This window comes from Terrapene carolina, unplaced genomic scaffold, assembly GCF_002925995.2.
Source record: "Terrapene carolina triunguis isolate 2854851 unplaced genomic scaffold, T_m_triunguis-2.0 Scaffold23, whole genome shotgun sequence".
NCBI classification, from domain to species: Eukaryota; Metazoa; Chordata; order Testudines; family Emydidae; genus Terrapene; species Terrapene triunguis.
This window is the reverse complement of record NW_020664374.1, coordinates 14,845,936-14,861,300: the sequence shown is the minus strand read 5'-3', so window position 1 is coordinate 14,861,300 and position 15,365 is coordinate 14,845,936. Positions and strand designations below refer to the sequence as shown.

The 15,365-nt window shown below is 38.3% G+C and overlaps 1 protein-coding gene across 5 annotated transcripts in view; it reads left to right on the top strand.

Moving 5' to 3' along the window:
* The window catches only part of LOC113406232 (neuronal membrane glycoprotein M6-b), a 132,285-nt gene extending 120,466 nt beyond the window's left edge, over positions 1-11,819 (top strand). For 3 of the 5 annotated variants that reach the window (XM_026649680.2, XM_026649665.2, XM_026649676.2), the window contains 5 exons: positions 254-410; positions 5,658-5,829; positions 8,362-8,435; positions 8,805-8,870; positions 11,432-11,819. In XM_026649680.2, the coding sequence (XP_026505465.1) occupies positions 254-410; positions 5,658-5,829; positions 8,362-8,435; positions 8,805-8,870; positions 11,432-11,581 (619 nt within the window). In that variant the 3' untranslated portion in view covers positions 11,582-11,819. Of the gene's footprint in view, positions 1-253; positions 411-5,657; positions 5,830-8,361; positions 8,436-8,804; positions 8,871-9,783; positions 10,292-11,431 lie in introns of those variants that run through there. The other 2 variants (XM_026649673.1, XM_026649683.1) reach the window with 1 other exon arrangement.
* Positions 11,820-15,365: the final 3,546 nt, after the last annotated feature.

Here is a 15,365-nt window from a genome sequence, read left to right as displayed (position 1 = left end):
AAACCCAGATCTCTTGACTCCCAGGCAGGCCCTAGACCATTGTCCCTCTGGTGCACATCAGTTTCCACATCTGTAAAATGAGCATCATAAGGCTGGGACACACGCCCCTGACCCTCTTCTTTAAACAGATCCACAATATTTGAATAGATATTTGGCAGTATGAATTTGCTCATCCTTAATACAATCAGGTAAGACTGCTTTGTTTTAACATGACTCCAAGTCTGACTAACTTTTATTTCCTCTTCCATTTTAGCATACAGCTAATGCAGTATGTAATCTATGGCATTGCATCATTTTTTTTCTTATATGGAATAATCCTTTTGGCGGAAGGTTTTTATACAACAAGTGCTGTGAAGGAACTGCATGGTGAGTTCAAAACAACAGCCTGTGGCCGATGCATCAGTGGAATGGTGAGTACAGTACTGCAGCGGTCACCCAGCTACCCAAAGGAAGAATAGTAGCTGCCTTTTAATATTTTCTTCACATTAGCGAAGATCTTTGATCTGGCTTAGTTTGACTCTTATGCTGTTTCACCACAATGTTTTTGCCCAGTTAAACTTTTCATACCCACTGTGGAGGAAAAATTTTTCCACAACACCACAAAGAGAGAGGTATTCAGAATTGTGCACTGAGACCCATCTTGTCTTTGCACTTTGGGGAAGCTCAGCTGGATCCAAACTTTGCAGAATGAGTTATTTAGGTACTTACATGTTCTAAACTCAGCTTCATGGTTGTAGATTGTAAATTTTGTAATGCTCAACCCAGGTGCTAAGTACATTTGGGCCTTAAACAGTTGTGATGCTTGGAGTTGGCATTAGAGCAGTAGTACCCAGTCTGGGGCGTGCCTCCCTAGTGGGGGCATGGAGGAACATTCGGGTGGATGCAGGGGGGCCCAGGCCTTCCCTCATGTGGGGAGGGAAGGGAGCGCCACCCCGCCTCACTCTGCCTTCAGCCCCACCTGCAGCTTCGGCTTCCAATCGCAGCTCGGGCTGAGAGCAGAGTGGGGTGGGGTGGGGTGGTGCTCCACATGAGGGCAGGCCTGGACAGGTTCCATTACAGGTAAGGAGGAGCACAACAGAAGAAGTTTGGGAACTATGGCATTAGAGACTCTTAGAGTAGTACTACAAAACTCTTCGAGAGTAGAGTTTATGCAGGATTATTTTAAAAAATAGTAAAACTTTAAATTTGTATAGTGCATTCCACCTGAGAGCCACAAAGTCCTTCAAATATCAATGAATCAAGCTTCACAAAACCCCTGAAAGCTAGACAAGTATTACTGTCCCATTTTTACAGATGAGAAACCAAGGCATAGAGAGAAAGCAACTGACTCAAGATTGCATACAAAGGGAATAGCATGTTTGTATTGAACAAAGAGTAATTTTTCAACTGCGTTATTTAATACACTTTTTTCAAAAAGCTAATATTAAATTAAGTCAGTTAGGTCATTTTTAATTTTAGAAGCATTTTATTTTCTGGCAAGTGTGACATTAACAAGATGACAACTGAATTATATCTAAGGCTTTATTTTCCAAAGGTCAGGAATGCAAAAATGCCTATACATTTGCACATCTCACTTTGAGTGCATAATTACCTGTGCATGTTAGTTAACTGCAATCACATAAGTGACTATTCATCTCCTTATGCATATACCTATGTTGCATGCAACTGTGATAAATGCATGTTCAAATGAGGCGCAAAAATGTAGTTTTTCCTGACTTTGAAAAATCTGACCACTCTTTTACTGTAGTAGCAGAGGTAGAAATTGCAACAAATATGCTAATTGAACCATCATAAAATGTGGGAATTTAGAAGTGACAAGTAGTAATAAGAGTTCTAAGAAGATACATTAACAATTAAAATGATGTTACTAATTGAACATAAAAAGGGAAATGTCTGTGTAACATTACAGATCTAGGCAATTATAATTTGTATGTAATTGTTGCCAGTGCAGCCAGCTCCCTCTTCCCATGCTGCTGATTCAGTTCTAGCAGATATGTTAGATTTCCAAGCTTCCAGAATGATTGATTGTTGGATGCCAGTGCTATAAAGAGGAGTCATATCAGATCATCATTAAGACTGCATTTTTCCTGGCCATCATAGGAGTCGAGGATTCCATAATATTCATGTTGTGTTTAAAAAACAACAACAACAACAACAAAAAACACACACAACCTGCCAGCCCCCCCTCCCTCCCCCCCCCCCCCCCCCCCCCCCCACCATCATATCCTTACTGAAGTCAATGGGAATACTTCTGGAGTGAAGTACTGTTTAGTATGAATAAAGAGTCTGGTCCTATAGAAATAGACACCCATGACCTTTAGGCCTTTTGCAAGCACCTGCCTTCCCTCCCCCCCCTCCCCCCCCACGGCTTCTCTGCCTTTTTGTTCCACTGCAAAATCCATCCCACCAATCAACCCTGGGTTATCCAGTCTCTCTTTGCCTTGCTCCCATGCTGCTTAGTGTCTCTGGACAAAGTCCCATGACCATGTGGACTTTCTCCACTACAAATTTGCTCTGTCTTTCAGCTCTCCCATCAGCTTGACTGAGCAATACTCTTCTCCCTCAGTGACTCCCCCTCAACCCCAACCCTCCTTCCTCTTAACTTTCTTTTGGATCACTCTTTTCCTCATTAAACTAACCCATGCAGCCACTCAGATGCTCCTGTCCTTCAGATCCATTTCTACAGTAATGCTCATGGAGAACTGCCCCCGACAATGGCCTAGTAGAGGGCCATGGAGATTCTGATAGCTAGTTTATTTATGTTTTGTAGTTTAAAAAACCTCCTTTTTGATTTGGAAGCATTGAGTGGTACACATAGCTGGTCTGTGTACCGACAGGTTACCATCACTCTTAGCTTTGTCTTCCTTCCCAAGGCCCTCCATTTGTTTCTCACACCCTCTTGATTGCCTTGTCTCACACTAGACTGTAAGCTCTTCAGGCCATGGGCTTTCTATTCTGTTTGTACAGTGGCTAACGCTACTGGTCCCAAGTCCCAACTGGAAGACTGGGGCACTACTGAAATACTACTGCTAAAGTGGACGACTGTGATAGTAGATAGTCTGGAACCAGTTTCACTGATGCTGAGTTCTGCTAAGTTAAACGCTGAACTGCACAGGAGGCCAATACAACTGGAGAGGCCAAGGCAGTTACATTTCAGTAACAGCTTTAATTCCTCCAAGGCTGCTGAGGTTGAGGTAGGCTGGGTTTACAAAGGTCTGGCCTGGCATCACAGTCTCGCATCTATTTATGGTCACTGCTGCCAAAGCAAAGTTTGGCTACATGCTAAAATGGGAAAAAAGGTAATTTTACGTACAAAACAATGCCCATGTGGGATGCTCCCCTGGGGTCCTGAGATACCTTGCAACTACATACCCTTAGCGTGAAGCAATCTTCTTTATGCCTACTGTGGTTCAGCTCCCTGAAACCAACAGCTTCTGTCCACCAAGCAGTTACTTCCAGGTCTCACCGCAGACCTTGCCCTCCCTGTGCAGGTTAGTGCTAAGTACACACCAAACCCCGAGTCCTCCTTGCAGCATCCAGCCCCGTCACTAGCCACTCATGGTAATTACCAGGCAAACAGTCCCCAAAGAGACAGTGTACACACTGAGTGGTACAATTCAGGATCAGGTCCTTTATAACAAACCAGCACTAGAATCTACTTACTATAAATACAAATATGTTTATTTACAAAGATTAAGATTTAAGAGATAGTGAGCAAGGATAATGAGAACAAGTTCTATCTTACAGTCTAAACTTAACTGTAACAGGCTAAAATTCTTGTCTAAAGCAGTTTCTCACATAAAGCAACCTCTCACTGTCACTAGCCCACGTGGCCAGGATCCAATTTTCATGAATGCAAAAAGTGCGGTCCTATTAGCTTCCTCAGTGAAGGATGACAAAATGTCTTTTTGCTTCTTATATTTCCCCAAACTCATTGTTTTCTCCCCCGAAGACAGGATGATCCCTGTGGTTTCTTTCCAGGGATGCTGGCTCTAAGGTGTCTTCCCTTGCTCCTGTTTGTTTCACATCCCGCTTTGACCTGTTTTTCCTGTTGACTTTCACAGGGGTTTCCATTGCGTTGGCTTTACAATACTTAATCTACGTAGGAATCTAGGGAGAAATCTGAAAATACGTCCCTTTGTCTGGCAAAACCAGTTTTTCACCTCTGTACCTTAATACAAACTAGGAGGACGTATTTTCAGTACCTAGATATAACTTTTACAATATAATTGGTACATACGTTTCAATTAAGCTAGAGATACAGGACTAGTGCCTTCTAAATGTATTATTTATACGTATCAGGGTAGTGAACAGAGGTCTCAACCAGAACCAGGGCTTCGCTGGGCTAGGCACTAACTATACACAAAAGTAAAAAACAACCCCCTCTTCCCCCCCCCCCCCCCAAAACCCAGTTCCTGCCCTGCAGTGTTCACCACTTAAATTGTAACGACACAAACAGCTCCCTCTCCCAATTCCCTACTGTGGCCCAGTGCTGCGGGCAGTCGGGGGTGTGTGTGTGTGTGTGTGTGTGTGTGTGTGTGTGTGTGAGGAAAGCCGAGAACAGGCGGGGGCGGCGGGGGGAGCGGGGGGGGGGGGGGGGGGGGGGGGGGCAGAGTGCAGGGTCCCGACTGAAGATTGATCGGGACGCGGGAGAAACGCCTAAATATCTGGATGGTCCCGATTGTATCGGGACGTCTGGTCACCCTACGCAGGAAGTCTGCGGTAGAGCATGGAACTGAATCCGATCTCCAGAAGCCCAGACCAGTGTGTTAACCACACCTCTCTAATGATGCTCTCTACATGCTCTCTAAAGCAAAATTTAGTCTAGCAAACAATTCAGAACATAAAATAAAATTAGGGGCCGTTCCAAAGCCAAAATCTAGTGTAGTATCTGTTTAATATCTCAGACATCCTCTGCAACGATATTAAATCCTGCCAAAGGAGGGATTCTAGATGTTTCATCTCATGTCTATGATCTTTTGTCTTGTTAATTTAAAACATTTTTAAACAGCTTGTCTTAGTTGATATACCCCTGCTAGGGTTTCTGGTGTCTCATTTTAGGAACCCAGATTAATTTTTCAGGAGACAAAAATGGGTTTCCTTAAATTTATGTTCAGAATTGACCCCACCATATCTCCAGAGAGATGTGCATGGTTTGATCCCCCTGCATAGTGTACAGCTGGCAAGAATTAGAGAATTTCTTGTATTTCTGGTATATAATTGATTTTTTAAAATCTGTTATATTTGATTTGTTGGCATTTACTGGTTTTAACTTAAAATCAGAATTCCTGTTTCAGTTTAGAATTCTTCTAACTGTGATTAATAAACTGCTCTTTCAGAAGACCAAGCTGTTTACTCAAGCAGATTAAAAATGGAGCATTTGAGTCTTACATGTTCACTACTGCCTTTGAGCCAAGTATTTGTTTAAAGAAAACAGCAAGCAAGAAATGAGAAATGCTGGCCTGGTCATTTTCCTACTGCCCAAAAGATCCTATTTACAAGGAAAAAATTGTATGGCAACTGGCTTTTAATATTTAACTTCCTGAAAATGACTTGTAGGAGCTTATTTAAAATATAGATACCCCTCCCCCCGGAGAGAGCATATTCATTCTGTTCACTTCAGAGAATTAAACTTGAAATGTGTTTTCTCTGCCCAGTTTGTTTTCCTCACATATGTGCTTGGAGTGTCCTGGCTTGGGGTCTTTGGCTTTTCTGCTGTGCCTGTCTTTATGTTCTATAACATATGGTCAACTTGTGAAGTCATCAAATCACTCCAGACAAATATGACCGCTTCAGGGGACCAGATCTGCGTGGATGTCAGGCAATACGGTACTTATTTTAATCCTGATTAAATTCTTTATTCTCTTTCCTTGTGCTATCTTCAGTTGGTTTGTCTGTCTTATCAGATGAACCAAAAAGCAGAGTATGGCATCTCTGAAAATGCCATTACTTTTTCAATTCATGCAGTTTATACTAACCTTCTTCCAGATGCATTCAGTTTAACTGAACAGGCAAATCATGTATCTCAACTGATTTTGTAGCTGTTACCCATATTTATTATATCAGGTTTAAATATATAACAATCTCAAAATAAAATGCTTCAGAACAAAGTGGATACAAATTGATTTTTTTTTAAATATAAAAAAACTGAATTTATATTTAATTTTTTTCTTTTAAACAGATTTTTAAAATTTGAAATTATGACAACCTATTTTAAGGCCTAAACTTACAATAATCTATTAAAATAATTTAAGTAATAAAATGCTGCAACAATGAACCATCCTCAAATTAATTAATTATTGGAAGGGTGCTGCTTTTTTCACTATATACAGAATCAGTCAAAAAATATTTAACTTTCAAGGTCAACTCAAGCTTTGTAAATGTTACATTAAAATAATACATTAAGTAAGCATCTGTATTATTTTCAGCCTCTACCGTGGGGTGACTGTAAGTCCAGTTGTTTGTGCAGAAAAGCTTTTGTCTTATTTCTTTTTGATTTCAGTTTAGTTAGCAGGTTCAGAGAGAATATTTTTTTCATTTGGACTAGTTCATTCAAACTTGACAAACCCACTGGTAGTTGAAAGCAGGTCAACTTGTTTTCCTCTTCCAATCTATGAATAAAAACAAGGTGATAGAGGATGAGATCTACTAACTCTAAAAACATGAAGGACATGGAGCCAGATTTTCAAAAGGTATTTAAGACACCTGAAGATGCAGATAGGCACCTAACCTGCTATGGCACTTTCAAAAATTCCATTAGGCACCTAACTCTCATTGAAAATGATGGGAGGTAGGTGCCTCATGGGATTTTCAAGAGCCCCTAAGCAATTTAAGTACCTCACTCATTTATTTCAATGAGAGTGAGGTGCCTCGTGCGATTTTCAAAAGTGCTGTGGCAGGTTAGGTGCCTATCTGCATCTTTAAGCACCTAAATACCTTTGACAGTCTGGCCCATGGTGACCAGAAACATTCTGTTAATTCAATAACTAAAATGAATGATCTTTATTTAATAACTCAGTTTTAAATGCAAAGCATTTTAAGCTTATTTATTGTATGTATCCAGCAGTTTAATTTTATTTAACTAGTAAAAAAATATATTTCAAATGCTGTTTTTGTACATTTAATTGAATTCCAATTTCCATCTAATTGCAAAAACCCAGAGTAAAAAAAAAAAAAAATCTTCATCTAGTTGATAAATGCATCATTTACCAACTCCATCCAAATGCAACTTGTCAAAAATCCAGAATAAAATTTTATTCAGTGTAAATGTGCAAGAATCCAAATATGCACATCAGAATTGAACAATCACATTCAGTACATGTGTCTTTGACTAAGGAATCATTAGTACCCCGCCACAGTATTTACTTGGCTTGGTGCTGTGTATTTTGGAATTGCAAAGCAGAACTAGAAGTGGTTATGGAGTAAATCCTGTGACGCTTTTTCTGCAGCTGTACCATGAATTTAAGATAAATTCATGTTCAGACAGTCTGCCCTTGCCACAACCACTAATTCCAACCAGCAGAGTTTGAAGGGCTTTAATAGTGTTGAAAACTCTTCTTTAAATTGTATTGTGAAGACAGACAATAATATATTTTAAAGTGATCAGCTGCAGATTAAAACTAACACGGCCAGGCCTACAAAATGAATTGAAAAACATGCTTGCAGTATATTTTAAATGAAAGATATTTACCTGTATTTAAGATTTACATCTGTTATGGGCCTAAAAGTTTAAACATTTAGAATCTTCCAGATCTCATTTACTTTAAAAACCAATAAGGTCAGTAAATGAGCATCTTGTTCATTATGGGGGTGAAAGGGGTCTGCAAGTATTGGATTTATACGTACCAGGGTTCACCTAAAATGTTTTCTACCCATTGGAAATGAAACAGGAAATACTGTGTTTTTGTAATACTTCCCTACCACCAACTACACCAAAATAATGAAACCTTACTCAAGTGGTGTTTTGGCCTAGTAAGGACTTCAGTATTGAGCCCAATTCTGAAAGGTGCCACGTACCTTTTGAGAGGCAAATTGCCCCTCGTAATCGGGGGAGTTGGGCGTGCTCACATATGATAGGCCAACAGTGAGTAAAATCACCATTTGGCTGCCATATGGGAAACCTACATCTGAGAACATTTGGCAAGCAGCAGCTAGTCTTGGTGTATGGAGAATGCACAATCTGAGCGATTTCTTTGTAGTTTCTCCTGCCAACTCAAAGCTGTACTGGTCAATGTGTGGGTGCATCATAAGGGAACACAACTGGCACGTGGGTGGGGAGGAATAAGATTTGAGAGGAATGGAAGGTTATGCGTTGGCTGTTTAGAACTAACTGTACATTTTGCTCTGGCGTTGTCATTTCAGGTATCATCCCTTGGAATGCTGTACCAGGCAGGGCTTGTGGTCCAATTTTAGAGAACATCTGCAACACAAATGAGGTACAATAACAAATTACAGGGCTATTGCAGAAGCCAAAGAAAGTCATATTGGAAGATAAATGTGTTTTTCAGAAGCCTCTACTAACATGCCAAAACCACCATCTATGCAACAGTGGCAAATATCAATATTGTTAACATCTTTCTTCCTGCCATCCAAAGCCAGAAAAAAAACTGTTCTCTAACCAATTTTTTTAAAAGTCTTCTGGGCTACCTGTTCTGTAAATAACCAGTAATATAAATAGAGCAATAGAGAAAATTTTTTTTTTTTAAGAATTGGCCGTGTTTGCCATTTTAATGCAGAACTCTAACAGATTCAATTGTATTTTCCTCTAATCATTAAAATATTTGTTTTAATCTCTTCTTTTCTAGTTCTACATGTCCTATCACCTGTTCATCGTGGCCTGTGCTGGAGCTGGTGCCACTGTCATAGCCCTGGTGGGTAACATCCTCCATATTTCTAATGAAACTTAACACACTCCTTTCAGCTTTTAATAAGATATTAAACACCTTGAAAACAGAGATACCTCAAAGAAAACAGAGTGACCTGTTGCACTTAAGCTTGTAGAATAGTCACCATTATTTAGGTGCATTGCACCACAATGTAGCTTTCTTAAATTAGAACATCCATCATAAAGGCAAGCAAACTTTGAGGGGATAATATTTTGAATAGAACTTTGCTTATTGCAACTCTTTTAATAGCATTTGATAAATTACTCTGTTTGTAGTTTGCAATTCCAGTTTGACTCCGGATGGGGCAAGGCCCAACTCTGGTAATTTCAAGCCAGAAAAATCCCAAATTCTGGCCATAAGAAGTTAGGTTTTTTATTCTTTAGAAATAACCAAACTTCTTGACTCCTCTTTTCTTCTGAAATATCCTGCTTCTCGGATTCTTAAACTTGAGCCATTTCTCTCCCTTTTTTTTGTTTCGCAGTGAAGGGTAGTATGTAAACCTGTTACTCTGCTTGTCTGAACCTAGGACACTTGGGGTCAGGTCACTGGTACTGGGCCTACAAAAGCTACTTAGGCAGCAAGTGGAAACGTAGCTACTAACAAGATGGCATGTTTCACTTTTTTTCTTACAGTAAGGGACTATTGGAACGATCAACTTTTAACATCGCATTAGCCAAATTCAGGGGTGATATTCACTATTCTTCCACTGTAGCTGCCCCAGGCCAGACTGTAGAATGTATCTAAAACTGAGTAGCAAAATATTTGCTTAGTACAAGTCTTGAATCATCATCTGAGACAGTTATGTCTGTCATAGAATTGATCGAAAAATTGCTTGAAGAGGGCTTGAGCCGTCAGCTTATTGTATCTTACTCTCCTGTATTTTGTTCTTTTCCACCAGCTGATCTACATGATGGCTACCACATATAACTATGCTGTTTTGAAGTTTAAGAGTCGGGAAGATTGCTGCACTAAATTCTAAATTGCATAAGCCCAGTAAAGAGCTGCATGTGTAGCCTGAAATACCACTGACACTCTAGACTAAGAGTCTAGCTTTTCAATTTTGTTACAGTAATTTGTAAATAGCTTCAGTAAGCATCGTTTAGCATATCAGATTAATAAAATGACTTATTGTATATGAATTTTGATGTGGATGAGATCTGGCTATTTTCTAAACGTTGAGAGGATTCAGTTACTTTAGTTGTTGCAAATCATTCTCTGAAGACAGGAGTTATTAAATGAAAGACATCCTAACAGTTATCTCTCAAACAAATTTTTAAATGGCAGTGATTATTATTTTTCTCTCTCTTGTGCACTAGTTTCAATAGTAAGAATAAAGCATACATTATAGATGGTGTACAAGGGACCAGGTTGATTAGAATAGTGCCAGTACATAGCTGTTTGACTGACATACACTACCATGTGTTTACAAATGTATTTTTTTTTAAAAGGCTCCCTATACATTTGCCAGTATTTCCAATGTATGGATGACAGTCACAAGGTACAGCCTATTAGTGAGGCTTCAGGAAACTCTACAAGAATTGAAACTTCAATACTAAATTTTCAAGTAACTGCCAAATCATGCTTTCTCTGGAAAAAGAAAATACCATTCTATAGCGCTGCGTAAAACAATCACTTTCCTTTTTGGACCCCAAACTGACTGTAAGAAACAGCATTTAGGTAACTTTTGTGCTGGTACTGTTTATGAAGTAGTAACTGATTTCTCAGTAGCCAGATCTCAAAATATAAGTTTGACTGTATGGGAAGTGAAACTGTGCATAGACCAACACTGTTGAAAGGGCACAAAAGAATCAAGGTGTTTTCAGATGTAGATTTTTCTTGCATGAAATTTGGTGAAAAGAAGATGGCAAGAGATTTTTACTGTGCAAACTGAAACAATTTCTATATATGCTCAAACTTTACCTGAAAGTAGAAAATGGCATTTTTATAACTTTTTTTTTTTTTTTTTTAACTCCCACCACTCAGATTTGTTAACTCAGCCTGCATGTTTTTACTTATAGTTTCGGACTCACATTTCCTTATTTAATTTCCCCACATTAAAATGTAGCTTTTTATTATTCATAGTAAACAATGTTTACAATTTTAGGCTTCTTTGGGGGGGTTGAATGGGACGGGAGGGAAATCTCACCAGAATCTTTGCACTACATGTGTTTAAAGAAAAACACCACAAACTTAAGCATCAGTTATCAACTCTAAGCTTCAGAGTATATATTTGCCAAATGCAAAAAAGCTGCTTATATTTTTGCTTCCTTTTTTCCTGTGTTGCATTTTAACAGATCAGTAAAACTCTTTAGCTCATTTTTACTACTTCTGCATACTAACACACTCTAGCTAGTTTTTAATAAGCAAACTAGAAGCTAAGCATGCAAAATTCTAGAAGTCAATTGAAATGAGCCTCTGTGCTGTTTAATAGCAGAATGCTTATTAATGTAGAATAACTTTTGTTTAATGAACGTCTTAATCTGACTAGCAGCTCGCTTTGCCTCTTGACATGCTCACTAGCCATCATGCTCACCCTTCTCTTCCAGATCCACTTCCTCATGATACTGTCTTCTAACTGGGCCTACTTAAAGGATGCAAGCAAAATGCAAGCTTACCAAGATATCAAAGCAAAAGAAGAGCAGGAGCTTCAAGATATCCAGTCTCGGTCAAAAGAGCAACTCAATTCTTACACATAAAAGTTTGCCAGAGTAATTCAACAGAAGAATTGTGTAGTTCTGACAAATCGTCAAACAGCTGCTCTGCAGTACAGATGTATGTCTACCAAACAATCTAATACAGAAGTGTAAAAACTTCACATTCAAGCTCCTGGAACATGTTCAAAGGGAAACCTTCCAGTGGGTAACCTTCCTTTCTTTAGTACAGATTTAAGAGGTTTCAGGTCCAGCCATTTTAAAAGGCAACACTTTGTAACAAGTGACCAATCAGTCATCCTTTTGAGACTCTTGGTATTTATTCTTGTGGCCTAAAGCGCATCCACAAAATTGTAGTGGGTGACCCAAAACAGCAAGTAGCAGGAGATTTATGGCCATAAATAATTGCACAGTTATGAGATGTGATAAAACAATTATCCCAGTTCTATACCAAATGAAACTGTGGCTAGCTCATCAGATTTCTCATAGCTCATGTTTATTTACTGATACAATCTCAGCATGTAATAAACCAGCTGATTCATAAAAGGGCAAGTGTCTAACTAAAAACACCTTTTTTATGGGCTGAAGACCAGAAGTCCATTTTCAGAGCCACATCTTTTTCAATAATGCTATAGTGAGCCACTGTCACTCTACTGCACTTACTATCTGCGTAAGCTGGGTGCTGAGTAATTGCTCAGCTGCTCCAAGTTTTAATTATTTTTATTAATTGATGGAATGTAGATGCCTGTCAGGATAATGATCCCCTTCTTTGAAAATAAATGTCAGCTTTGCCTTAATATTTATTTTCTATAAATGTCTTAGCATTTATATAGTAGCAGGAGACCATTATCTGTATTATTAAGCAAAAGGTGTTACCTTATTAAAATGAAACTGATTTGACTATTCCAAATGAGCAGACTAGTGAATTTGCAGAGTTTCACATAAGCTATAAAAAAAAATACAGCCATAAAGCAGACCACTGGTCAGCCACCTTTCTCTACTTCGGTGCTTAAGTTTATAGCCAGTGCTTATTCATTTTCTCTTTATAAATCACAAAAAGCAAGTGTGGTGTTCAGCAAAAAATCTGGTGCCGTGTTAAAGTCATTTCCCACAGCAGTCTGCCTTCATTTTGTTTTTTTCAGAAATATTCAGTGATATCTTGAGTATTAGTGATGGGTATAGTTGGTGTTTGTTCTTTACAAAATATATATAAGTATGGGGGGGTAATCAAGTATCAGTCATTTGAAAAAAAATTAAATGGTAAAGTCAAGTTATATTCCCATGTTAAGTTAATGTGTGGTTTGATTAGTTTTGACTGTTGGCTGAATATTAAAATAAAAAGGAAGCACAAATTTCTTTAGCTAAGTCAATATTAAGATGTGGACAGACATTTTTCAAGTATTACCTTACAGTTGAATTTTTTGGTTAAATGCCTAAAAGCCTAATTTGACAGTTTTTAAAAAAGGGGCAAAAAGTGTATGTAGAGCAGATGACAGTGTAGCCTAGTGTTTGTTTTACCTGTTGCATGAAAGAGAAACATTTCTACAGCAATGCAGGTGATGTTCTAGCCCAGTGTTTGCATAAGGGTAATGGAGGCAGTGTCTTAAATCCTAATTCTTTTCTAGTTCGATGTAGCTATTACTGGGAGTTTTCTGAAGTTTTGTTTAAGTAGTCTAATATTTTTATGTAAAGAGCATTAAATTTTGCTATGTATAAATTTTTGTAACCTAACAGTGAATCAATATTTTCTATCAGTGCCAAGGGCTTCCTGTAGCTATATCCAAGTGTTACAATAAATATTTGTAGATAATAGACACACCATTTGTCTATACTTATTTTAAGACTTTTTAGACAGTTATAGCTGTACAAACAATGAGAAAGTTACTTTATTTGGATGAATTCTACATCTTACAACTTTTGAATTTATCTCTGATAAGTTCATCCTGAGTAAAATAATTCAATATTTATTGAATATATCACCAGATTGGGGAGAAATGCTACCAGGACTTTGCTTCTAGGTGGCATGCCACAGGCTGTAGATGTTTCCAGTGTGATAATAGCCCACAACTGCTACAGCATTTTAAAGAACAAATTAAAGTCGCATCATGCACCAAAGTGCTTTTCATAAGTTCTTAAAATCAAACTAATACCCTGGGCAGTAAACATATAGGACAGAAGACCATGTGCATGATGTAATTATTTGTCTTCATATTTGGTTCTCGAGCGTTATACAAAATTGGAAATGTCCCTACCTCTCAATGCTCAGCTGCTATCCCAAATCACTGGGCTCTGCTGTGAAGTTACCTGTAAATATCCTCTTGAGCTAAATATTAATTTACTAAAAAAAGTTAGTTAAAGCAGAGAAATGACATTTCTTTCCTTCAATTTGCTTTTTTTAAAGGGATACAAACTTTTAAGTATGGCCAACTTGACTTCCCAAGTGTGACTGTGGCTGAATGAAGAATCAGTCAATGTTAATTATTACACATCTCATGCACTCAGTTTTACAGAAAGAGATTGCTAACCCTGCAACCACCTGAGAGTCAAGCTAGGGTTTTCTCCTTGTTACACGTTATCAGTAACCATGGCCTAAATCAAGTACACTACTAGTTGCACCTTCACTATACCTACTGTATAGTACAGTGGTTCTCAAACTTATTTGATTATGCCCCCTTTCTTTGTGGCTGTAGTAGTTTACACCTCCTGCCACACAAGTACATATACGGATCGATGCAGCGGCAGTGCTTCACTTCAGTCAGTTTCAGCTTCTTTTTCTTCACTTGAAGTATTATGTTTCTGTTGCAGGAGTGAGCCAACAAGCCATTGTAATAAGAGCAAAAGCAAAACTGTGATTGTGGTCCATGCTTATAATTTAATCCATTTGCTATGATGTGGTGTGTGCATTTATGTAAAGTTTATACACAGTTGTTGCCATCTGAACAGAAATGCACAGCACTAACTGAGGACCTGATCAATCTGGAGAAGTCAGCTTTGCTAGTTATTTATTGCTGGTGGTAAAATGTGCAACGAAAGGGGTCCCCCACCCCCCCAAAAAATCTCATTCTTTCTCCCCCAGAATACATTCCCTGCTCCCTAGTTTGAGAACCTCTGGAGTAGTACATATTGCTGCTTTAAAATATTTACCCACAAACCAAATAGTACTTCTATATTACATTTATTACTAATTAGAAATTCTGTACCTCAATAATGAGAACGTGTCAGAGTACAGGTGACATTTTATTATAAAATACCAGAACAGTCTATAAAATGCAAACCTAAAAAAATGTAGAAGATTAAGACAGTTGTGCTTGTACCCTCTCTTATTGAATATTTAAGATACCAGCAGTGAAACAGCATGAAGCTCACCTTTTAAAAAATGTATTTTTCTTCCCCCGTCTTGCTGCTGCTTTAGAAAAGTACTTAAACAAGTTATCTCCAGTGAAAAACTACACTAATCTAAAGGTGGTCTCAAAGAAATAGTTATCAGGTATCTATCAGAACGCATTAAAAATTGTAATCATAATCGACATATCTGAGCCCTTGTGTCACAGATAGTCTTCTTGACGTGCCATTTGTGAAACCAGCAATATAAGCATGCTGGAAAAGACACTCACTTTCAAATCTACTTACTCTGAATTTTCATTTTTATCATTTAATCTTTAAAACTCTTCTCTTAAGGCAGGATGGTATTTTTTAAAAGCCACCTAATTTACCTGAAAAAATGTTGAACTGCTTTACATCCTAATAGAATAGGCACCTTTGCTTTTCAGTCACAGCTTTTTCATGAATACAAAAACAAACACTTTCTGATCAACAGGCTGCACCGTGA